The following is a 20158-nucleotide window of genomic DNA, read 5'->3' as shown; positions in this document are numbered from 1 at the left end:
TTTTTGAAATTTTTCTCCTGTCTGCTATACGAAACATCAAGTATAACCATTTAGACTTATACGAGGTAACTATAGATACAAGCCATTACCATGATTATTAGATTATGTGATTAGGGTCATTCGAATTTCTCGGGTTGCATAAAAATATTAACCCCTTAATTTATTATTAGAAGTGGATATCCCTCTTTTAATATTATTTATGCATCTATATTATATATTCCTATATATTATAAATAATACTCTCTTGTTGTAGAGTACTGTAATGTCTATTTATATACATTTATTGTACCAATTCGATCAACAGAAATTATCATTTCAAATGGGATACTAACAATCTCTGCTCCAGTAATCATATCTTGATGATTAGATATACTATCTAATTGTAAAGAAGTAATTGATTTTAAATTATAACCATGAGATTTATCAGTTAAATTTTTAATAGAAGTTTTACCTCGATAAACTTCACTTACCATTGATGAATTAAGGACAAATAAAGTTTCAGTATTTTTACCAATAGCTTGTGATTCAATTATATTATTAAGATTCCAAATAATAATTCTTTTATCCCAAGTAGTAGATAAGAAACAATTCTCAGATGGATAATATTTTAAAGATGTAGTACTTAAATCACCAATATAACTTTTATCATCAATATAAACATCATCTAAATTTAATGATACATCCTTTAAAATATAATCAATATTATAATCTTTTAAAGAATTACTAACTTCTTTAAGACTATACTTTTGACCAAAAGCTCGATTTTCTGGATATGAAGTTCGAAGAATTTGTTTACATTCAAATTCAGGTATACTCCAAATTGAAATATCTGGAGATTCACTACCTCCAATCATTATAACTGCATCTTTTATAATATTTCCTGTTGGTAATTTATAATCTCCTGGAAATATCATTAATTTCTTAATAGCAGCTGTAGGACTATTATCTAATAAAACTTTCCAACTTTTTATTAAAAGTCTAAATCTTAAATCCCAAAGGCATAAAATACCAGTATTTGTACCTAATAATGCCCAACTCATTTTATCTCCGATTATAAATGTATTAATACCACCATGAATTTGAGGATTTTGAAGTTCAAATAATACTGACATTTTAATAATATCCATAGCAATGATTTTAGAATTTGAAGTAGTAATAAATAAAGTATTTTGTTTATCTGAAATATAAAATTGAAGACTTGTTGCAAACACAAGATGTTCTAATTCATATTTTCTAATAACAACAATATCTAAATATCTCGTAATTTTCTTATTATTTCGAAGAACATTTATTCTAAAGATTCTAATTAAACCATCAATTGTTGAAGCAGCAAATACAAATCTATCAGGAATAAAATCAATTGAAGTAATACTAGAATTTAAATTTAAATTTAAGCTAGGACTCTTTTTAAGAGACATCATATCCTTTAATTTAGAACTATCCCAAACTCTTAAATTACCCTTTTCTGATCCAGTTATAATGAATTCTCCTGTTGGACTAGATATAACACAAGTTATTCCATCATCTTCTTCTTGAGTAATATGTGAAAGTAAAACTCCCGTTGGTTTAAAATAAGATTCTTTCTCTTTAATTGTAGTCATGGTACTTTTAGAACTTTTAACAAAACTACCAAATTCAGGAAAATCATTTAAAGCAGGATCTAAATCAACATCACTTAAATAACTTAAAATAAATGGATTATCACCCCTATAATCATGACTAAAATTAGCCGTAACAATTTTAGAATTATTACTAGCAAATACTTTATGAGTTGATAAATGATTACTAGATTGTCTTTTAGGGATTGTTCGGAATGAATCATGATTAACACCATCATAACTAAATTCTAATTCACCTAATACATTTGCTTCAATAGTTTGTACTGAAGCTTTTACTTTATTAAGATTAGGAAGTATAAGAGAATTAGAACCTCTTCTCGATTCAAAATCTTTTAAAGATACACTATCTCCTGGTAAAGAAGATGCATCAACATTAGATTGAATAATTTTTGAACCGGAAATTAATGGTTCTGATTCATAACTTATTTGAAAAAATATATTTCGAGGTTTTAAAGATACTTCATCTTGTAATTGATAAAATAATTGATCATTATTTTTACTTGGTTCATCAATTAATAATTTAGGAGTTCTACTAATATGAGATATATAATCTCGTAGAATAAATAATTTTAAAAGATCTTTATCATCTAAACCAATTGATTTTAATTTAATAACCCATTGTTTATCATCAGCTGATAATGGTAATGAAGGTTTTTCACCATTTGTTAATGTAGTATTAAATCCATTATTTAATTTAGGTAAATAAACTGATTTACCCATATTTTTTGAAAATGAAATTAATTTCTTCTTAGGAGAATTTATTCCAACATTAATAGCAGAGAAATTCTTCAGTTTCCAAAATAATGACATTTTAGATTGATTTAATGACCATTTTATTGCAAGTTCATAAATTTGTCTTGATAATGGTTTAGTTAAACATACATAAAGTGTTTCCCAACTAACATCTGGTGGATCATAAGATAAGAATTCCTTTATAACTGGATAAAGAAAACAATAACGATCAGCATCAGTTAAATTTTCTCCAATTGAAACAATTAATGTTAAAACTCCTTGTCTTATCCATTCATTAGGTAATAAAAGTAAATTAGTACAATTTGTTAATAATTCTTTATAAATTGCCAGAACATTAAATTCTTTATTAGGATTAATTAATTTATTCTTAACAAATTCATTAAAAATTTCTAATACTTTCATTACAACAAATGGTTCAGGATCTCCTAAAGTTTGAATAAGTAATGGTAAAATATATTGTTCAAATGATAATACTCCAACAAATGGAGCAATTTTTAATACTGATGATAAAAATGATAATCTAATTCTATAATTTGAATCATTTAAATAACTAATTAAATGAGGTAATATTATATCATTAGTTTTATCAACACCAAAATATTGACAAAGTGGTAAAATATTATTAATTAAACTAATTCTTACTTCAGGATTTTTATCAATTAAAATTTTTAAAGTTAAATCTTTAAATCGAAGATCTAATTCATCCTTTGGTACATTAAATGAATTTAAATCAGGATTATAATCAGAAGTTAATGAAATTGATCCTAATTTACTTGAAATTCCTTTAAATGTATCACTTTTAAATGTCTTTGACATCATTAAAAACTTTTTAGATATTCGAGCTAAATATGGTAAATTTCTAGCAATACTAATTTTTATAAGATCACTTTCTGTCAGGGATAAACTTATAGAATATAATGATGTTAATCGAGGTAATAAATATTCTTGAAACATTAAAACATTAATAGGTGTAATATATAAACATGAATTTAATAAAGTTGTAATACCACTTAAAACTTTATTAATAACTGGACCAGAAACAATATTTTCAGAATATCTTGAATTATTTTGCCAATTTGATCTTTCACCTACAACATCTAATAATGACATTAAATAAGGTAATGATCGATCTAATTTTTCTTCATCATTAATCCTTTCTGAAAGTGCCACTATCAATTCACATGCTTTTAATTTAGATGATACTCTTTTAACTGATCTTAATAATGAAAAAACTATATCTAACATTATTAATGCAGCTTGATCTGTTAAATGACCTATTTTAGGTTTTATATTATAATTAAGAGGCATTCCAGGTAAATTTAAATTTAATGAAATTGTTGAATCAGAATTAATAGTTCCAGTACTATTATTAATATAATAAAAACCAAATGCATCAGATAATTTAGCATAACTATTATAAATATGATCAATTTTAAAATCACTAGCTGAAAAATTATGAGTATTTAATGTAGGATCATTATTATTTAATTCACCAAGGAAATCATATAAAAAATCGTAAAAATATGATGGGAAACATTTATCTTTATAAGATATTAAAATTTCTTTAGCCAGAGGTCGTTTATTAGGATCAATTTGTATAAGTTGTTGAACCAATTGTTTAATATTTTCATCTTGAATAGATGATAAATCTGGAGTAAATTCATTTTTCATAAATTTATATAATTGTGATAAAGTAAACGTTGGTTCACCATCTGAATAAACTTCAGCTATTACACAACCCAAACTAAATAAATCCATTTCAGGAGTTAATTTTTCTCCATTATATTGACCATCATCATCAACATTTTGTATGATTTTATTTGAATCTTGTGATAAATAAAATCTTTCTGGAGCTATATAACATACTCTTCTACCAGAAGTATCATAATAAAATGAAAATTGATTTGGATTATCTTCTTGAATATATGTTGGTTTAATATAATTAGCAAAATCTACTAACATTAACCAATTCCATGAAGTTACTAAGAAATTTTCTAATTTTATATCTCCATGATAAATATTAAGTGAATGAATTTCTGCAACTATTTTAAGCATTTGAAATATTAAAAAGGATTTTTCAATGGGTAATAAGAAAGGTCGAAGTGAAAGTCGATCATATAAATTTGTCTTTAAATGTTGTCGTATTAAATATCCTGCTCTATCAGTTTCAATAATTTTATGCCATGGTAATACATTATTAAATTGTGATAATAATGATGATTGTTTAGCTTCTAATCCAATAATATCATCAAGTTTTAAATTATAACCATCAGTAGGTTTAATTAATAATTTAATTATAACATAATTCCCCGTACTGGTATCAATTGCCTTTATAGTCTTTAAGAATCTTGAATTACTTAATAACTCCACAAATCGAAATTTATCTAATACATCAACATATGATGAGATGGCTACAGTCTGAGCTGATGGTGCTAATAAGGATAATTTCGCTCCCATCTTAAATTTCAGATCAGTAACACTTAATGACCACTATTATAAATATAGTGTAGTGTAGTGTAGTATAGTATAGTTTAGTATAGTATTTAATCAGTAAAGCGTACTAAGGTAAGTGCAATGTCGCATATCGTACTAACTTTTTGTTTGTGCGGCCAGCCTTGTTTGATAAGGAACGAATTCAACAAGATCGTCTAACTATACCAACCTTTGTGAATTGAATGGTTGGAATACGAAATGATAGAGAATGGCAATCTATGAGTGATGAACATAAGTCTGTAGATCCTTTGTTTGGTCAATATCGTGCATTTCCTACTAGTGTGGGAGAAGATGATACTGAAGGTGATAGTGAGGGAGTTCTGTCTTACTTAAGATCAGTTAGAAGACAAGCCGAAGAAGAAGATATAGTATACTTTGCACATAGAGATACAGATAGAAACAGAGATAATACCGAAATACATGAAGTTATTATTAATGAAGATAATAATTCCAAAAATATTGATCATATAATCAATCCCCAATGGAGCGAAGACTTGATAAAGAAATTTACTAGTATTAAACAACAAATAAACTTAGTTAACACATCTGTAGTTCAGAATAATATCCAACCGAATATAATTCCAGAAACTGCAGCTGAATGTCGAAAGTACATGCTTGAACATGATCCTCCATCCATTGACTACTTTTATCAAGAGATTGATCGAGCTACTATATTCAAACATTTAATTTATTATACAAAATGGCTTAGTAAGAATACTAATGAATACCTCACTAAATGGATATGGATATCATTTCTACGAATTGATGATGTGTTAGAAGCCAATGAATGTTCTATAGTACGAGATTTAGCTAAGAAGGCTTTAAAAATCATTAGTAAAGTACCACAACATGAATTGGATGCCAATACTAGTTTTACTATTGATATGATATTGGCACTAGTTAGTCAGTACTATGGACAAAAAGATTTATTAACTTAGAGATATATATAGTAAGTAACAGTATATTAACAATCTAGTATTAATTGTATTTACAGTATAGTATTCAATAGTATTAACAGTAGTAACAGTATTGTATCAATAGTATGGCACATACGCAGTCGTAAAATTTTACGGCGTCGAAAATCAAATCTGAAAAATTAAAATTACTGGGGTTCAACGAAGCACTTGTTCAGTATCAGTTACTCTAATAAATTATAAACCACACCATCTATAAATTTTAAAATGGCTCCTAAAGTTAGAGAAGATTTGGTTGTCCCATACAGACATGTTCCAGCCGGTGTACGTGCTGAAGCTTCAAGTGTTGTTTCACAATCTTTACCTATGGCCGCTATGTTTATGAGAAATAAAATGTTATCATGGGCAGCAGTTTTCTTAGCCGTTCAATCTTATTTAAATGAACCAATAAATGCTCCAAAGAAAGATTCTGATTCAGCCCAACCTCCATTATTAAGAATTGGTTTTGCTTTCATTTCTTTAGTTACTTGTTATATTGATCTTATATTCCCAGCTGCTAATCCTGCTATTAAAAAGGCTGCTGATGTAACTGCTGCTGTTACTTCATCTATTGCTAGTGCTTCAAGTACTGCCTAAGAATAATAATAATAGAAATAGTAATGATGATGCTGGTCATTTTTTAAATATTAATAATAAGTATACGTTTATTTTGTAATGATACATAAGAATTAATAAAAGTTATAATAATACAAAGTAGAGAAATATAATGTATGATTCTTAATATAACCATTCAAGAATTACACTAGTAATTCCAACATAAGATACAGAAATATTATGAGAATTTGTATCCCATTTTATATCACAAATTCCTGTATTATGTTCTGTAGTTGAATCTTGTTCAATATTGGGTAATTGAATATCAAAAATTCCTAAACATTTTAAAAATTTTTGTTTCTTTGATTGTTTAATTGAATCTTGTGATACATCCCATATAGTTACTTTACCATAATCATCACCAATGGCTAAATATTTAAGATTAGGAGATAAAGCACAAGCAAATACTAAAGAATCTTCATTAATTTGTATATGAGATTCTTCATTTAATTTAAAATTATCATGATTTTTAAATAATTCAGTACTTACTAAATTATCTCTTGTTATAGCATTCCAAATATTTAAAGTTCCATCTATTGATACTGATAATAAAATACTTTCATCATTAATATTTTCTAACCATTCTAAACTTATAAGAGGAGAATTATGAGATTTTATTCCATCACCAGAAATATTAAGATCAATACCTTCTTGTGATGCACCTCTACTCCAAACTTTAATTTGATAATCATAATCAGAAGCTGAAGCTAATAATTTTGAAATTTCATTTAATTTTAATATTGATATTACATTTTCATGACCATGAAGAAATCCCACTGTTTGAACATCTGCTGATTGTTGTTCAATATAAACTGAATAAATTTTAATTGAAAATTTAGATGTTGATATAGCAAATTTATCATTACTTAACCAACATGCAGCTATTACTGATTCTGAATTTTCTGAATTATGAGGAGGATTTATTTGTTTTAATAATGTTAAAGTATTTCCATCCCAAAGACTTACTTGACCATGAGTATCTATACATAAAAGTAAATGACCAGTTTGACTCCAAATTAAATCAGTTATAGTAGGAGAATTATTATTTCTTTCTTCTGGTATTTCATCATTAAATAAATGAGCAATATTTCTTAATTTCCCATCGGGTGACCATGCTCGTAATTCTCCATCAGTTCCTCCTGTTATAATTACATTTCCTTGAGGTGACCATGATACAATATTAATTTCATTATTTGAATTTAAAACATTAGGATGAAGTAAATTAACTGATTCAGCAATAGATCCATCCTTTATTGCATTTATTATAGCTGTTGAATTTTGTTTTCCATAAGCAAATACTTCAGTGCTTGGATGCCACAGAGATACTAAACTTTCATCGAATATAATTTTAGAACTCAATACTTTTGTAGAAAATTCTTCATTTACAATTACACTATTAGTATTGGAATTAGTAGATTCAATATCTCCTGAATCTATTTCCATACTATTTTCATCAGGTTTATTCCCATTTAATTTGGCTTCTGATTTTAATAAGAATCGACTCGTTTCTTCATCTCCATTCAAATCTCCTTCATCCTTTGACTTCCCATTCTCTATTTCTTCTCGTAATAATGCTCCAAATAAATTCAAACTATTTTTAAATGATGATGAAGATGGATCTATTGCTTCATCTTCAGCTACAGAATATAATATCCCCTTTTGAACTAAATTAACTAAACATCCTGGTTGTATTTTAGATATTATCGTCTCATTATCTTCTCGTTCATATTCCAGACAATGAGCATGTTTCTCAAGTGCAAACGCCGCTAAATCAAACCCGGACTCCTGGAGATATCTCCACACTAGATAGTTGAGCTCATTACTACTCAACGACATGGTAATATTGTCTGATATTCGCTAAACTTGACTTGTTTTGTATTACGTACCAGTAAAATTAATTCTCACTCACTAAATTTTTTTTTCCCAGTAAATGGTACTGTACCGGACGGAAAATTACGCCAAAAATAGCATAGGCTATAACGATTTAGGCAGCCTATTTACTATGATAATTACTTAACTTACTTAACTCAAATCAACTCAAATCAAATCAAATCAATTCAGTTCAGTTCAATTAACGATGGATTTTGAAACTAAAGTGAATCATAGAAAGAGTCGAGCAGCATGGCAGGGAGCTGGACCTTCTGGTGGAGCCAGTAAAGTTAATGCCAATCCTTATGCTATGACGAATCCTTCAGTAATTAAACCTGATAATGCTACTATAATATCAACTTCAACTGAAAGAAATCCTTATGGAACTAATTCCAATAGGAAACATAATCGTAGAATGAGTATTCATGCATCTGCTGCAGCTCATGCTCATGGGAAATCATTTAATCAAGCTGTACCATTTGATTTAAGTGCATTACCTCCAGTCCCCACATTAGAAATGGCATTAAGTCAAGCAACTGAAATTGATAATGCTAAAGATAATTATGATATTGAAAGTAAACTTTATTCTGATTTATCTAATGGATCTGCTACTGAAATTTATGATTATTTTCAAGTATTATCAAAGCAAAAGGAAACTATTGAACGAGATATAAAGAAGAATATTAATGAAAATCAAAAGAATATTTTACAATTAACTAATGAACTTAAATCAACTCAAGATGAATTACTTCAATTGAGATCAGCCAAAAAGGATTTAGAAGATGTATTTACTTATTTTCAAGATACAGCTCAAAGAAGAATGGAATTAGAACAAGAACTAGGAGATGGAGAATCTCTACAATCAAATAGAAATATTACTAATACCACCACTAACATCACCACAATTCTGAATAAAAGAAAGGATAGATCATCAGTAATTGCCTTAGAAAAAATATGGGCATCAGAATTACAATCATTATTTAAACATGTAGAAGGAGCATCTAAATTTATTCAACCATTACCTGGAAGACATGTATTAGCAGAAAGTGGTAGATGGAATGAAATTAATGTAGGATCTTGGAAACCAACTAATTTAAGTCATTTATTTATATTAAATGATACTTTATTAATTGCTACTAAAAAATCTAATCAAGATGGAGGAATTAATAATAAATCAAGATTACAAGCAGTTCAAAGTTGGCCATTAAATCATGTTGAACTTTTCCAAATTGAGCCTCCTTCATCATTAAATAAACCAGGAGAAGTTAAATATTGTATAAATATTAAATCTAAATCACTTAGTTTTGTTTATCAAACTGATAGATATGATCATTTTCTTAAAATAATGGAAGCTTATTCTAAAGGTAAAAATGAATTATTACAAAAGGAAAGATTTATGATTGCTGGAAGACCTTCAACTTCTGATCTTAATGATATTAAAGAAGAAAAGAAACAATTACGAGATTCTTTAAGAAATTCTGGAGTTTTTGAAGGAATTGATGATTCAAGTAAAAGATTAAGTGGATCTCATAGAAATAGTGCTGATATGGTATTACAAGATATTTCTGCAAAAGTTCATTCTAGAAATCGGTCTCATGATTTTGCAACTACTATGACAGGAAATTTTCAAAGAAATAATAGTATAAAGGATAAAGGACAATTTTTTAATAATATTCGAACATTAGAAAGTAAATTAGATGATGTTGATGTTGAAATAGCTCATAATCAATATTCTCAATCAGTTGGACTTATTGGACATATTGAAAAAAATTTAAAAATTATTGAAACAGATTTAGTTATAAATAATAAAGATGGGAAAGATATTAGTGATGAACTTTTATTAGTTGATGTTACAAAATTAAAATTACAAAATCGAAAAGAAATTGTTCAAAAAGCTCTTATATTTGATTTACAACATAATATTTCTAAATTAAGTGATACAAAGATTGAAGATATTATATCATATTTTGAAAAATTTAATCAATTAGATAAAGGCGTTGAAAGTTATTTAAATTCAATGTCAAATTATTTATTAACTACTGTATCTCGATTAATTGTTGGAATTCAAGGTTCTACTAAAATTGATATTGTAAATTATTTATCAAATTTAGTAGTGGTTTATATTTCAATAATTAAACGAGCTATATTAGTTTATAATCGAAAAATAAGTATATTTTTAAAGAAGAATCAAAATGGTAATGTTGATTCAAGTGGATTAATTAATTGGTGTGTTGATGAAATTAATAATTTAAGTATTCAAATTAAAAAACATTTATATGGTACATTATTAATTTCAACTGGTATAAGTGATATTGATAAAAGAATTTATAAAGTTAAAGATTCTCGATTATTTCAAGATTTTTTAGCGGTATTAATTCCTCAATTAAATGAATTAAAATCGGTAGGAGTTAATGTTGATTTTATCTTTCAAGATATATTATTTATACAGGAATGAATAGTTAATAATTATTTAATAGTTAATTATTAGTTAATATATATATTAATTATTATTTAAAGTTTATCATATAAAGTACCTAATTGATAATTCTCTCTAAAATATGGACCTTTCCTCTTTAATATTAATAAAGATATTGAAGCAATTGACATAATTCCCATAAGTATTGTAAAAAGTATTCCTGGACCAATAGCTCTTAATAATGGTTCAACAATAAATGTCGCAGTGGCTGCTAAAATTTGACGAATTAAATTATTTAATGCTACTCCAGTAGCACCCTTACCTGGTAAAGTATCAACTAAATAAGTTACAGTTGCTCCAATTACTAACATAGATGCAAATCCAAATATTGCAGTACCAATTAATGGAACTAACCAAAATACTCCATATTTTAATGACCAACCAAATATTAAACATGCAGGAGGATATAATATAATAGCAGTAACTAAATTCCAACTTATTCTTGATTCAGGAGCTAATTCTCCATTATGAGATTTAGCATATTTTGCTAATAAATGATCATTCCATTTACCTCCAATAATTGATGCTATAATATAAGTAATTGAATTTGGAATATAAAGAAGTCCAATAATTATACTCTTAAAATTATATGGATCATGAGCATAAGAATAAGAAATTGTCATATTGAAAAAGTAAACTACAGCAAAACAACATGATGAATAAGCAATTACTAAGGCAACTGGTGGATGTTTTAATAGTACTACTGAATGCATTGGTCTTATAAGAATTTCATAAGCATTATGTTTAAAATTTGCCCATTTATTAATTTCAATTGGATCTTGTTCAATATGAGTTAAAGATTTTCTTAATTCTTCATCAATCATTTCTTGAGCAACTTTACGAGAATAAATTGATTTATTAGTTGCAACTTTTGATATAGAAGGCATTATTGGATCAACTATTGGTCCTTCAACTTCTTCTTGATTTAATATTATTGAACTTCTTGAACTTAATCGAGTTAAATTAGTAGCAATTCTTTCTAATACTTCATCTGGTATATTATCATAATTTGTTACAGGTTGAGAATTAGTTTCATTATCCTTTTCATTACTTTCTGAAGATTCATCAGCTTCATTAGCTGCTAACATGGCTCTAATAGCTGCTAAATTATCACTTTTTCTTAATGTTTCTGGTAATACAAATACAATTAATAAACAATTACATCCACTAAAAATTACTAATAACCATTGAGTAGCTCTCCAACCCCAAACTTGGGATACAACCCCACCAAGAATTGGGGCAAAAAATGGTCCACATAAGGGACCAAGATAATAATAACCCATAGCATTACCTCTTGTTTGAGGAGTAAATAAATCAGCTATAGTTCCTGCTCCAACTGCTTGAACTGATGCTGAACATCCACCTTGAAGAACTCTTAATATAATTAATGAAGCTATATTAGGAGCTAATGATGTACCAATAGAAAAGGCAAAAAACATTAAGAAAGATATTAAATAAACATTTCTTCTCCCAAATCTTTCACTAAATGCAGACCACCATAATGGGAAAATACCAAGTGATAAAAGATATATACCAACTGATACATTAACTGTTGATACATTTGTATTTAAACTTTTAACAATATCATCAATAGCAGGCAACATAATAGAAGTCCCCATAGGACCAGTTATAGCAGCAAATGCTATGACGAATACAATAGTATATTTAATTGATATTGAATAATCTCGTGCATCTTCATATTCTGGTATAAGAACAATAGATGCTAATAAACCTCTTCTATTTCTTAATGGAACTCGATTTGATTTTATAGATGATTGACGAGATTTTGTTTTGGAGGTAATGAAATCTTGAGGATTTACATCGGGTGGACCATTATGTATTGGATTTACTTGATGTTCAGAATCATCATCACTATGCTGAGAAAGTGATGAAGCTAGTGAGATGACATCTGATGCTTGATCGGTATTATTCACCATTTGTGTATGTGTATGTCTATCGCTGTCTATTGAGTTTACAGTTGATGGGAAGTATATACCATCGGTATTTTAATAATATGTTTGATTTGTATAACGTAAGTATAATGAATCAGGAAATCTATAATTGTGAATCGGTCTTTTATTTCATAGTCCCGATGACTAAGCCGATGAATTTATATTGAGTATTTGTAATAGACAAATTAGTTTAAACAATAAGTAGTTCAAGAGTGACTTATCCCGGTCGTTTGAAAATGTCAAAAGAAGATAAGGTTAAGAGGAAATATAAATTTTTTCAGGATATAGGAATGGGCCCCGGTATAAATTAATAATTACATATGTATATCGGCATTAAAGCCAAACTTAAAATTTAACAAGGCCGTTATCCTAATTGGGATATTTAGCCGCTATTATGGAGGTTCGGCTGTTAATTAGTAGTGCGGCCCAAGACAGAATCAGTTTAGCCGTGTCTATGGCGAGTTGGGTAAAATTATAACTTTAGAGTTTATACTTAATAGTGTTGGTAATAAAGTTTGTGCGGGTGGTGATGGTGTTAACCTATAAAAGATTGAATACCACATACATAGTTGGTTAGATGGTTTTAGTAGGTATTTACTAGGAGTAAAAGAACTTCGGGACCGGAGACAAACTCGGGAACAAATTGTGGATGACGCAAAATCACAGTAGTAGTTATTTTGCACGTGAAGTACAACGTAAGTAAGAATTATGCTATTAATGTATTGCAAATACACAATTACCTCTATAGTATTACTATAATATTGCTACCACAATACTACTACCTACTACTGATATAATACTAGATTCTGAACATCATTGTGTTACACGCTTAAATGCTAGAAATTACTGCAAACACACTATAGACGGATCGGACTCGCGGTATTCGCATATCCGGCAAGTGGGTCATAGTAACAATGTCTAAACTTGCACAATTAAATCCAAATGCTTTAACTGCTAAGTAATTGATCGTAACTGCACAGTTGTAGTAGTAACATGACCCTTCTCTATCTATATAAATACTTTTTGACATGTAACTAAAGATTTGCCTTCCTCATCGCTCGGCAACCTAATGGAGTTTAAGCGGAGTTGAAGGCAAAAATGCGCTTGTGTCACTAATTTAACATCCTTCAGCCCAACTTACTCCCACCTCTTGCACCGCTTTATCATTGGTGATTATGATATAGTACCGTAACTTGTATAACATATTGTTCAGCTTGAATTCCGGAGCTTCCATTACTCATTTTTCAAATTAGAAATTGTAATTGTTTATTGTGTACAATCAAACGGAGTTTTAACTCATTTGAAAATTATAGAGTAAAGCCCTTTGTTAACAAGTTAAAGTAAATTATGTCAAAGATTCCTAAGACTGCGGTTCAATCATTACCGAAATCAATTATTAAAGCTTCCATATTCTTTCCTCTGTTCCTTTTAGGATGTCTTTCAATTGTGGCTACTCAATTAGTTGGAGTATTCTTATTTGCATCTGATCCATCAACTGTACAAAACTTTATATGTTTATCAAAACTTCATTTTATTAGATTAATTACTTTTGCTACATCATTTAGTTCTTCAGCAGATATATCAATCACTTATGATACGGCACTTTTACCATCATCTAATACATTTACAGTAGATAATCAAGGAAATATTCATTCTAATTTTAGTCCTAATTCGGTATTTATTTCAAATCATCAAATTTATACTGATTGGATGTTCCTTTGGTTTTTAAATTATACATCTAAATTAGGTCAATATGTATTTATAGTTCTTAAAGATCAATTATCTAAACTTCCTGTTTTAGGATATGGAATGAAAAATTATAATTTCTTATTCTTATCTAGAAAATGGGAACAAGATAAAGTTGTTATTGCAAAACAATTAAAAATGATTGATGCTGATGCTCAAGGAGTTGGACCATCTAATGGAGTTAAAAATAAAAATGATAGACCAATAAATAATACTGTTTTTCCTTATCAATTAATTTTATATCCTGAAGGTACTGTTCCTTCTGATAGAACTACAAAGAAATCATTAGAATATACTCAATTTAAAAAATTACCTCCTTTAAAGCATGTATTATTACCAAGAACAAGAGGTTTATTTCTTGTATTAAGAAATTTAAAGGATACCGTTGAAGTTCTTTATGATATAACCACTGGTTATTCTGATTTACGAACTGATGAATATGGTGAAGATAAATTTACTCTTAAAAATCATTATATATGGGGTCAGGGACCTCCAAAAATAAATTATCATATTAAATCTTATAGAATACTGGAAATTCCCCTCGGAGATTTATCAGTTGATATAGATGATGTTAAAGAAGTAGAATTACAAGCTTTTGAAGATTGGTTATTAAAAGTATGGTATGAAAAGGATGCTAGAATGGAAGCATTCTTTAGAAATGGTTCATTTACTGATCCAATTAATCCAATTACAACAGAAAAAACTGTAGAAGGTAAATTACAATTACGTAATACTTTTGAAGTTTTAACTATATTTACAACTGTTGGTGTCGTATTCTCATTATTATTTGTTTTGCTTTATGTTTTGAAATTGTTCTTGTTTTAGATATATTAATCTAATTCTTTTCTATATATATCTGAAACTAATATGCTACATGTCTGTTTTGAACCTGTTTCAAAACTTTTTATAAATAATTATATAAAGATTGTAGAGTATCATGTGAATTAAGAAGAAAGAAAGTGGTCATAACTCTATCAAACTATTCTATATATTATATTATATCATGTTCGGAATCTCAATAAGAAATCTTCCTAAATTATTACTGGTAATCATATTATTTATTAGTATTGTTCTTCTTGGATTTCTCTTAATTGGATGCTTGGATACTACTAGTCAATATCTGAAAGTATATTTAGCTCAATTCCAATTTAATCAAACATCTATTGATAATTTATCTTCAACTAATGTTACAACTCCTATTGAATCATTATCTATAAAGATTAATTATTTAGGAGTATGTTTTGATATGAGTAATAATATTACTTGTTCTACATTTACCAAAATGGCCAATATGACAGAAATAAATGGTATACCATTAAATTCTTCTCCTAATAATCAACCAAATATTGTAACAATTGCTAAAACATTTAGTAATATATGTCATCCTCGAATTTTAATTGCTACATTATTACTTAATTTAATACTTTTATTAACAATATGTTATAGTCATCTTCCTATTGAACCAGGAAAATTATATGTTAAGAAATTTAATTGTATTATGTCATTGATTATAAGTTTATTATGGGGATTAGGAGCTATGCTTCAACAAGAAGCGGTTGATGTTACTACACAAATGGTTAGAGAAGCATCTATGTATTATCTTAGTGTTCTGGCCGGAACTCGAGCACAAGCCATGACATGGACTATTTTTGCCTTTAGTTTAATAGTTACTATAGGTTCGATATTTGCATGTTTCAAATATGAAACAAGGCTGCAACTGCAACTGCAACCGCAACCGCAACCGCAACAATTACCATATTTGGCAAAAGTTTAGCGCAAAGTACACTATGTAGATGAATAAATAAATAAGTAAATAAGTAAATAAGTGAGTAAATATATGAATATAAAAGTATTATATAATCCTAAAGTAGTAGATACGATGACGTAAGTTCCATAGTAAGTAAGTTATACAAACTAACTAGTAATAAGTAATAAGTAACTACTAAATGTTGGACGTGTGCATACCATCAATTTTGCAACTCTCACAAAGATAGTTACAAAAGACAACGTGACTTTCACATGACATGCGCGTGACTTTCTCGAAGTTTACCAGAATCGATTCCCACTTTTGAGATTTTTTTTCAACACTTAACTATGTAAACCCATACCTTAAGCACCAACCCCTCCAGTAAACTTCATCATGTCGTATACGGGACAGCTTGACGCGTTTGTGTCGAGACTCAATGATAGCGACGATTATCGAACGGCACATTCGATCTTATCGGAGCTCTTAGATATGATAGAAACGTTTAATGGAGCAGCAGAATATGAATACTTTTTAAAGAATTTAGTACCAATATTTATAAAGAACTTTAATGAAGTTCCAATATCATTCAGTAGTACATCAGCCGAACATAAATTAAGAAATTGTATATTAGAAATTATTCATCGATCAATTATGAATGAAACTTTTGAACCATTTGCTGAAGAAATTTTAGATGCCTTAACTAAAATATTAGTTGATGAAAATGAAGATAATGGAGTATTATGTATGAAAGTAATTACCAGTTTACATAAATCTTATAAATCCAAATTGAGTGATAAAGTTCAACCATTTGTTGAAATTATTAGTCAAATATATGAAAATATGCCCAAGACAGTTCAAGAAATATTTAATAATGAAATTAATTTACCAATAAATCAAGAATCAGATAAAGAAATGTCACCATTAATTGAAGATACTTCAAGTAAAACATTAAATAAAGCCATGTTTTCATTTAAAACTTTAGCTGAATGTCCAATTACTATGGTATCATTATATTCATCTTATAAATCTTTAGTTCAAAGTTCTTTACCGGAATTTTTACCTAAAATTATTAATATTTTAATATTAGAAGTTGAAGAACAACGATTATTTAGAGAAGAAGCTTCAAAGAAAGGTCAAATTACGGCATCAATATCTCCCAATATAAAAAATAGACAAGCTTATAGTGATTTTATTTTAGGACAAGTTAAAGCAGCATCATTTTTAGCTTATGTATTTATTAGAGGTTATGCAAATCAACATCTTTCCAATGAAAAATCAAAAGTTGTTCCTGATGTTATACTTCGATTATTACAAGATTGTCCTGCCGAATTATCCGTGGCAAGAAAGGAATTATTACATGCAACAAGACATATACTTTCAACACCATTTAGAAGTCAATTTATTTCAAAAATCGAACTTTTATTTGATGAAAAGATCTTAATTGGTGAAGGTTTAACATCATTTGAAACTTTAAGACCTTTGGCTTATTCTACTGTAGCTGATTTTATTCATAATGTAAGAAATGAATTAACTCCTAAACAAATATGGTCAACGGTTAAAATATATTGTGATTTATTAAAGGATGATTCATTAGCATTAACGGTACAAATTATGAGTGCCAAATTATTACTTAATTTAGTGGAAAGAATTATGAAATTACCTAATAAATTGGAAGGAAGACAATTATTTATGTTAATTATTGATTCATATGCTAAACGATTTGAAAGTTTAAATCGGAAATATAATTATATTATTAATAAATATAATGAATTTGAAAGTAATCGAGGTAAGAAAGAAGCAGAATCTAAGAAAGCCATTGAAAGGTATACATCTAAGAAACTTGTAGATCATGAACCTGATCATAAGGAAGATATAGAAATGATTCCTCTTGATGAGGAAGATTCTTCTAAACCAGAAGATATGGACATTGATCAAGAATCACCCCCTGCAAAAGAAGAAGAACCACCCAAAGAAAAGGATGAAGTGGAAGTGTTTATAGATTTATTCAATATCGAACTGTTTTCTCCTATAGCCACCTCAATCACTTCGAATAATTCTGATCTTTTAAAGGATGCTAGATACTTATTCCGAACCTTAATGACATTTCTTAAGTCGATGATATTTGGTCTTAAGAATTGTAATCCACCGATTCCTCCTCAACCCACCCAAACCGATCCGAAAAATCCTGGTCAACCAGTAAATTATGATAAATGGAATGATTCAGCTAAATTAATATCTTATGAAGAAGTTAATGTGTTACGAGCTTTATTCCGAGGAGGTATTAGTTGTTTACGATTCTTTTCTGTTCTGAAATCCAAACCAACCATTACTCCGGCCAAGGCATTTGATTTCTCGACGGGAGGACCTAATTTACCCATAACTTCATCAAAGGAAGAAAAAGATTTAATGGAAATCTTTGCCACTATCTTTATTCATGTTGATCCTGCATCATTTAATGAAATTGTAAGTTCTGAATTACCGTTTATGTTTGATTCCATGTTAGATAATGCCGCCTTACTTCATTTACCGCAATTCTTTTTAGCCAGTGAAGTGACTTCAGCCAATTTCTCCTCGATATTAATTATATTCTTAAAGAATAATTTAGATCAATTAGGTAAAGTTGAATTAATTAAATCCAATATTTTAATTCGATTATTTAAATTATGTTTTATGTCTGTTCACTTATTTCCTACCGCCAATGAAGGTGTCATCTTACCTCATTTAAATCATTTAATATTGGAATCTTTAACGTATGCTACTAAAGCAGAAGAACCTATAGTCTATTCGTATTTAGTAAGGATCTTATTTCGAAGTATTAGTGGGGGGAGATTCGAGAATCTTTATAAGGAGATTATTCCTATCCTTCCGGTATTATTAGAGAATCTTAATAAACTAATTGCTAATGCCAGAAGACCCTATGAACGAGATATCTATGTGGAATTATGTTTGACAGTCCCTGTAAGATTGTCGGTATTAGTTCCTCATCTTAATTACTTAACTCGTCCTTTAGTGTATGCTCTTAATGGATCCCAAGAATTGATTACGCAAGGATTAAGAACATTTGAATTATGTGTGGATAACTTAACGGCCGAATATTTCGATCCTATGATTGAACCGGTAATTGATGAAATAATGGCGGCTCTTTGGAAACATCTCGAGCCAGTCCCTTATCATCATCAACATTCTCATACGGCTATAAGAATCTTAGGGAAATTAGGGGGTAGAAATCATAAACATTTCAAGCCATGTAATGATTTAGTCAGTCAATCTGAATTAGATCAAGAGATTAATGCCTTGTTTTCTGTATATGGATTAAATGGGAAAGTTCCCATCTCTATAACTCCTGGAGTAGAATCGGCTATAAAGTTATTAGAAGATCCTCGATTAAAAGTTCATTATCGTATAAGTGCATTTAAATATTTAACTAGTATATTAAAGTTATTTATTGATACAAGTCCTATACCTCAGGGGTACTCTACTTTTATAAATCAAAGTGTTGAAGTATTGAAAAGCGATAAGATTGTGGAATTTGTGGATTTGGATCATACGGCCATTACAGATGTGGCTAAACTCGATAGACAACAAAAGTTATTTACTCGATTACTTGAAATGTTATTCTTTTCGATTTCTATACCTGAACTTAAACAAGAAGCAGATGAATTAATTGATGGATTAACTATCCATTTCACTTTATTATATCTTGGGACATCTATTACGGATAAGATTAAGAAAGAACGGCCATTTTCAGTTAATGATAATGAAGGTAAAGCATATATAAGTGAAACATCATTCTTATCTGCTTTGAATTATGCTTTAAGCTTTTGGGATAAAGATGTAAGAACTAAAGGTATTGATGCTATCAAGAAAATCTATAGTACAACGGTTACATTATTTGGATCCGAAGAAGATGCCCTTTATTCGCCCGTATTCCGATC

General features: G+C 28.5%; 8 protein-coding genes across 8 annotated transcripts; 5 read left to right on the top strand and 3 right to left on the bottom strand. All coding sequences in view use genetic code 12, as the record gives it.

The window, feature by feature from the left end:
* Positions 1-179: 179 nt before the first annotated feature.
* On the bottom strand, positions 180-4907 carry VPS15 (ubiquitin-binding serine/threonine protein kinase). The gene has a single exon (XM_064881445.1). The coding sequence runs from the start codon at positions 4827-4829 to the stop codon at positions 267-269; it is 4563 nt and encodes a 1520-aa protein (XP_064740156.1). The 5' UTR covers positions 4830-4907; the 3' UTR covers positions 180-266.
* A 176-nt stretch (positions 4908-5083) lies between these two features.
* On the top strand, positions 5084-5803 carry RJT21DRAFT_2752 (uncharacterized protein; the record flags this gene model as incomplete). Its single annotated transcript, XM_064883998.1, has 1 exon — positions 5084-5803. The coding sequence occupies one exon, from the start codon at positions 5084-5086 to the stop codon at positions 5801-5803; it is 720 nt and encodes a 239-aa protein (XP_064740155.1).
* Positions 5804-5987: 184 nt separating this feature from the next.
* On the top strand, positions 5988-6480 carry RJT21DRAFT_119567 (uncharacterized protein). Its single transcript, XM_064881444.1, has one exon. The coding sequence runs from the start codon at positions 6047-6049 to the stop codon at positions 6413-6415; it is 369 nt and encodes a 122-aa protein (XP_064740154.1). The 5' UTR covers positions 5988-6046; the 3' UTR covers positions 6416-6480.
* Positions 6481-8315, bottom strand: RJT21DRAFT_119566 (uncharacterized protein). The gene has a single exon (XM_064881443.1). The coding sequence runs from the start codon at positions 8267-8269 to the stop codon at positions 6557-6559; it is 1713 nt and encodes a 570-aa protein (XP_064740153.1). The 5' UTR covers positions 8270-8315; the 3' UTR covers positions 6481-6556.
* Positions 8316-8444: 129 nt separating this feature from the next.
* On the top strand, positions 8445-10781 carry EXO84 (exocyst subunit). Its single transcript, XM_064881442.1, has one exon. It carries the CDS (start codon positions 8511-8513, stop codon positions 10755-10757), a length of 2247 nt encoding a protein of 748 aa, XP_064740152.1. The 5' UTR covers positions 8445-8510; the 3' UTR covers positions 10758-10781.
* On the bottom strand, positions 10782-13055 carry QDR3 (Qdr3p). The gene has a single exon (XM_064881441.1). The coding sequence runs from the start codon at positions 12713-12715 to the stop codon at positions 10814-10816; it is 1902 nt and encodes a 633-aa protein (XP_064740151.1). The 5' UTR covers positions 12716-13055; the 3' UTR covers positions 10782-10813.
* A 796-nt stretch (positions 13056-13851) lies between these two features.
* On the top strand, positions 13852-15390 carry RJT21DRAFT_27067 (putative acyltransferase). The gene has a single exon (XM_064883975.1). It carries the CDS (start codon positions 14078-14080, stop codon positions 15299-15301), a length of 1224 nt encoding a protein of 407 aa, XP_064740150.1. The 5' UTR covers positions 13852-14077; the 3' UTR covers positions 15302-15390.
* FIG1 (Fig1p) lies at positions 15391-16306 on the top strand. Its single transcript, XM_064883976.1, has one exon. It carries the CDS (start codon positions 15480-15482, stop codon positions 16248-16250), a length of 771 nt encoding a protein of 256 aa, XP_064740149.1. The 5' UTR covers positions 15391-15479; the 3' UTR covers positions 16251-16306.
* Positions 16307-20158: the final 3852 nt, after the last annotated feature.

Source organism: Scheffersomyces amazonensis, assembly GCF_036850825.1.
Source record: "Scheffersomyces amazonensis strain UFMG-HMD-26.3 chromosome Unknown RJT21scaffold_2, whole genome shotgun sequence".
Classification (NCBI taxonomy): Eukaryota; Fungi; Ascomycota; class Pichiomycetes; order Serinales; family Debaryomycetaceae; genus Scheffersomyces; species Scheffersomyces amazonensis.
Note: the sequence above shows the minus strand (reverse complement) of the source record. Positions and strands in the feature narration are given on the sequence as shown.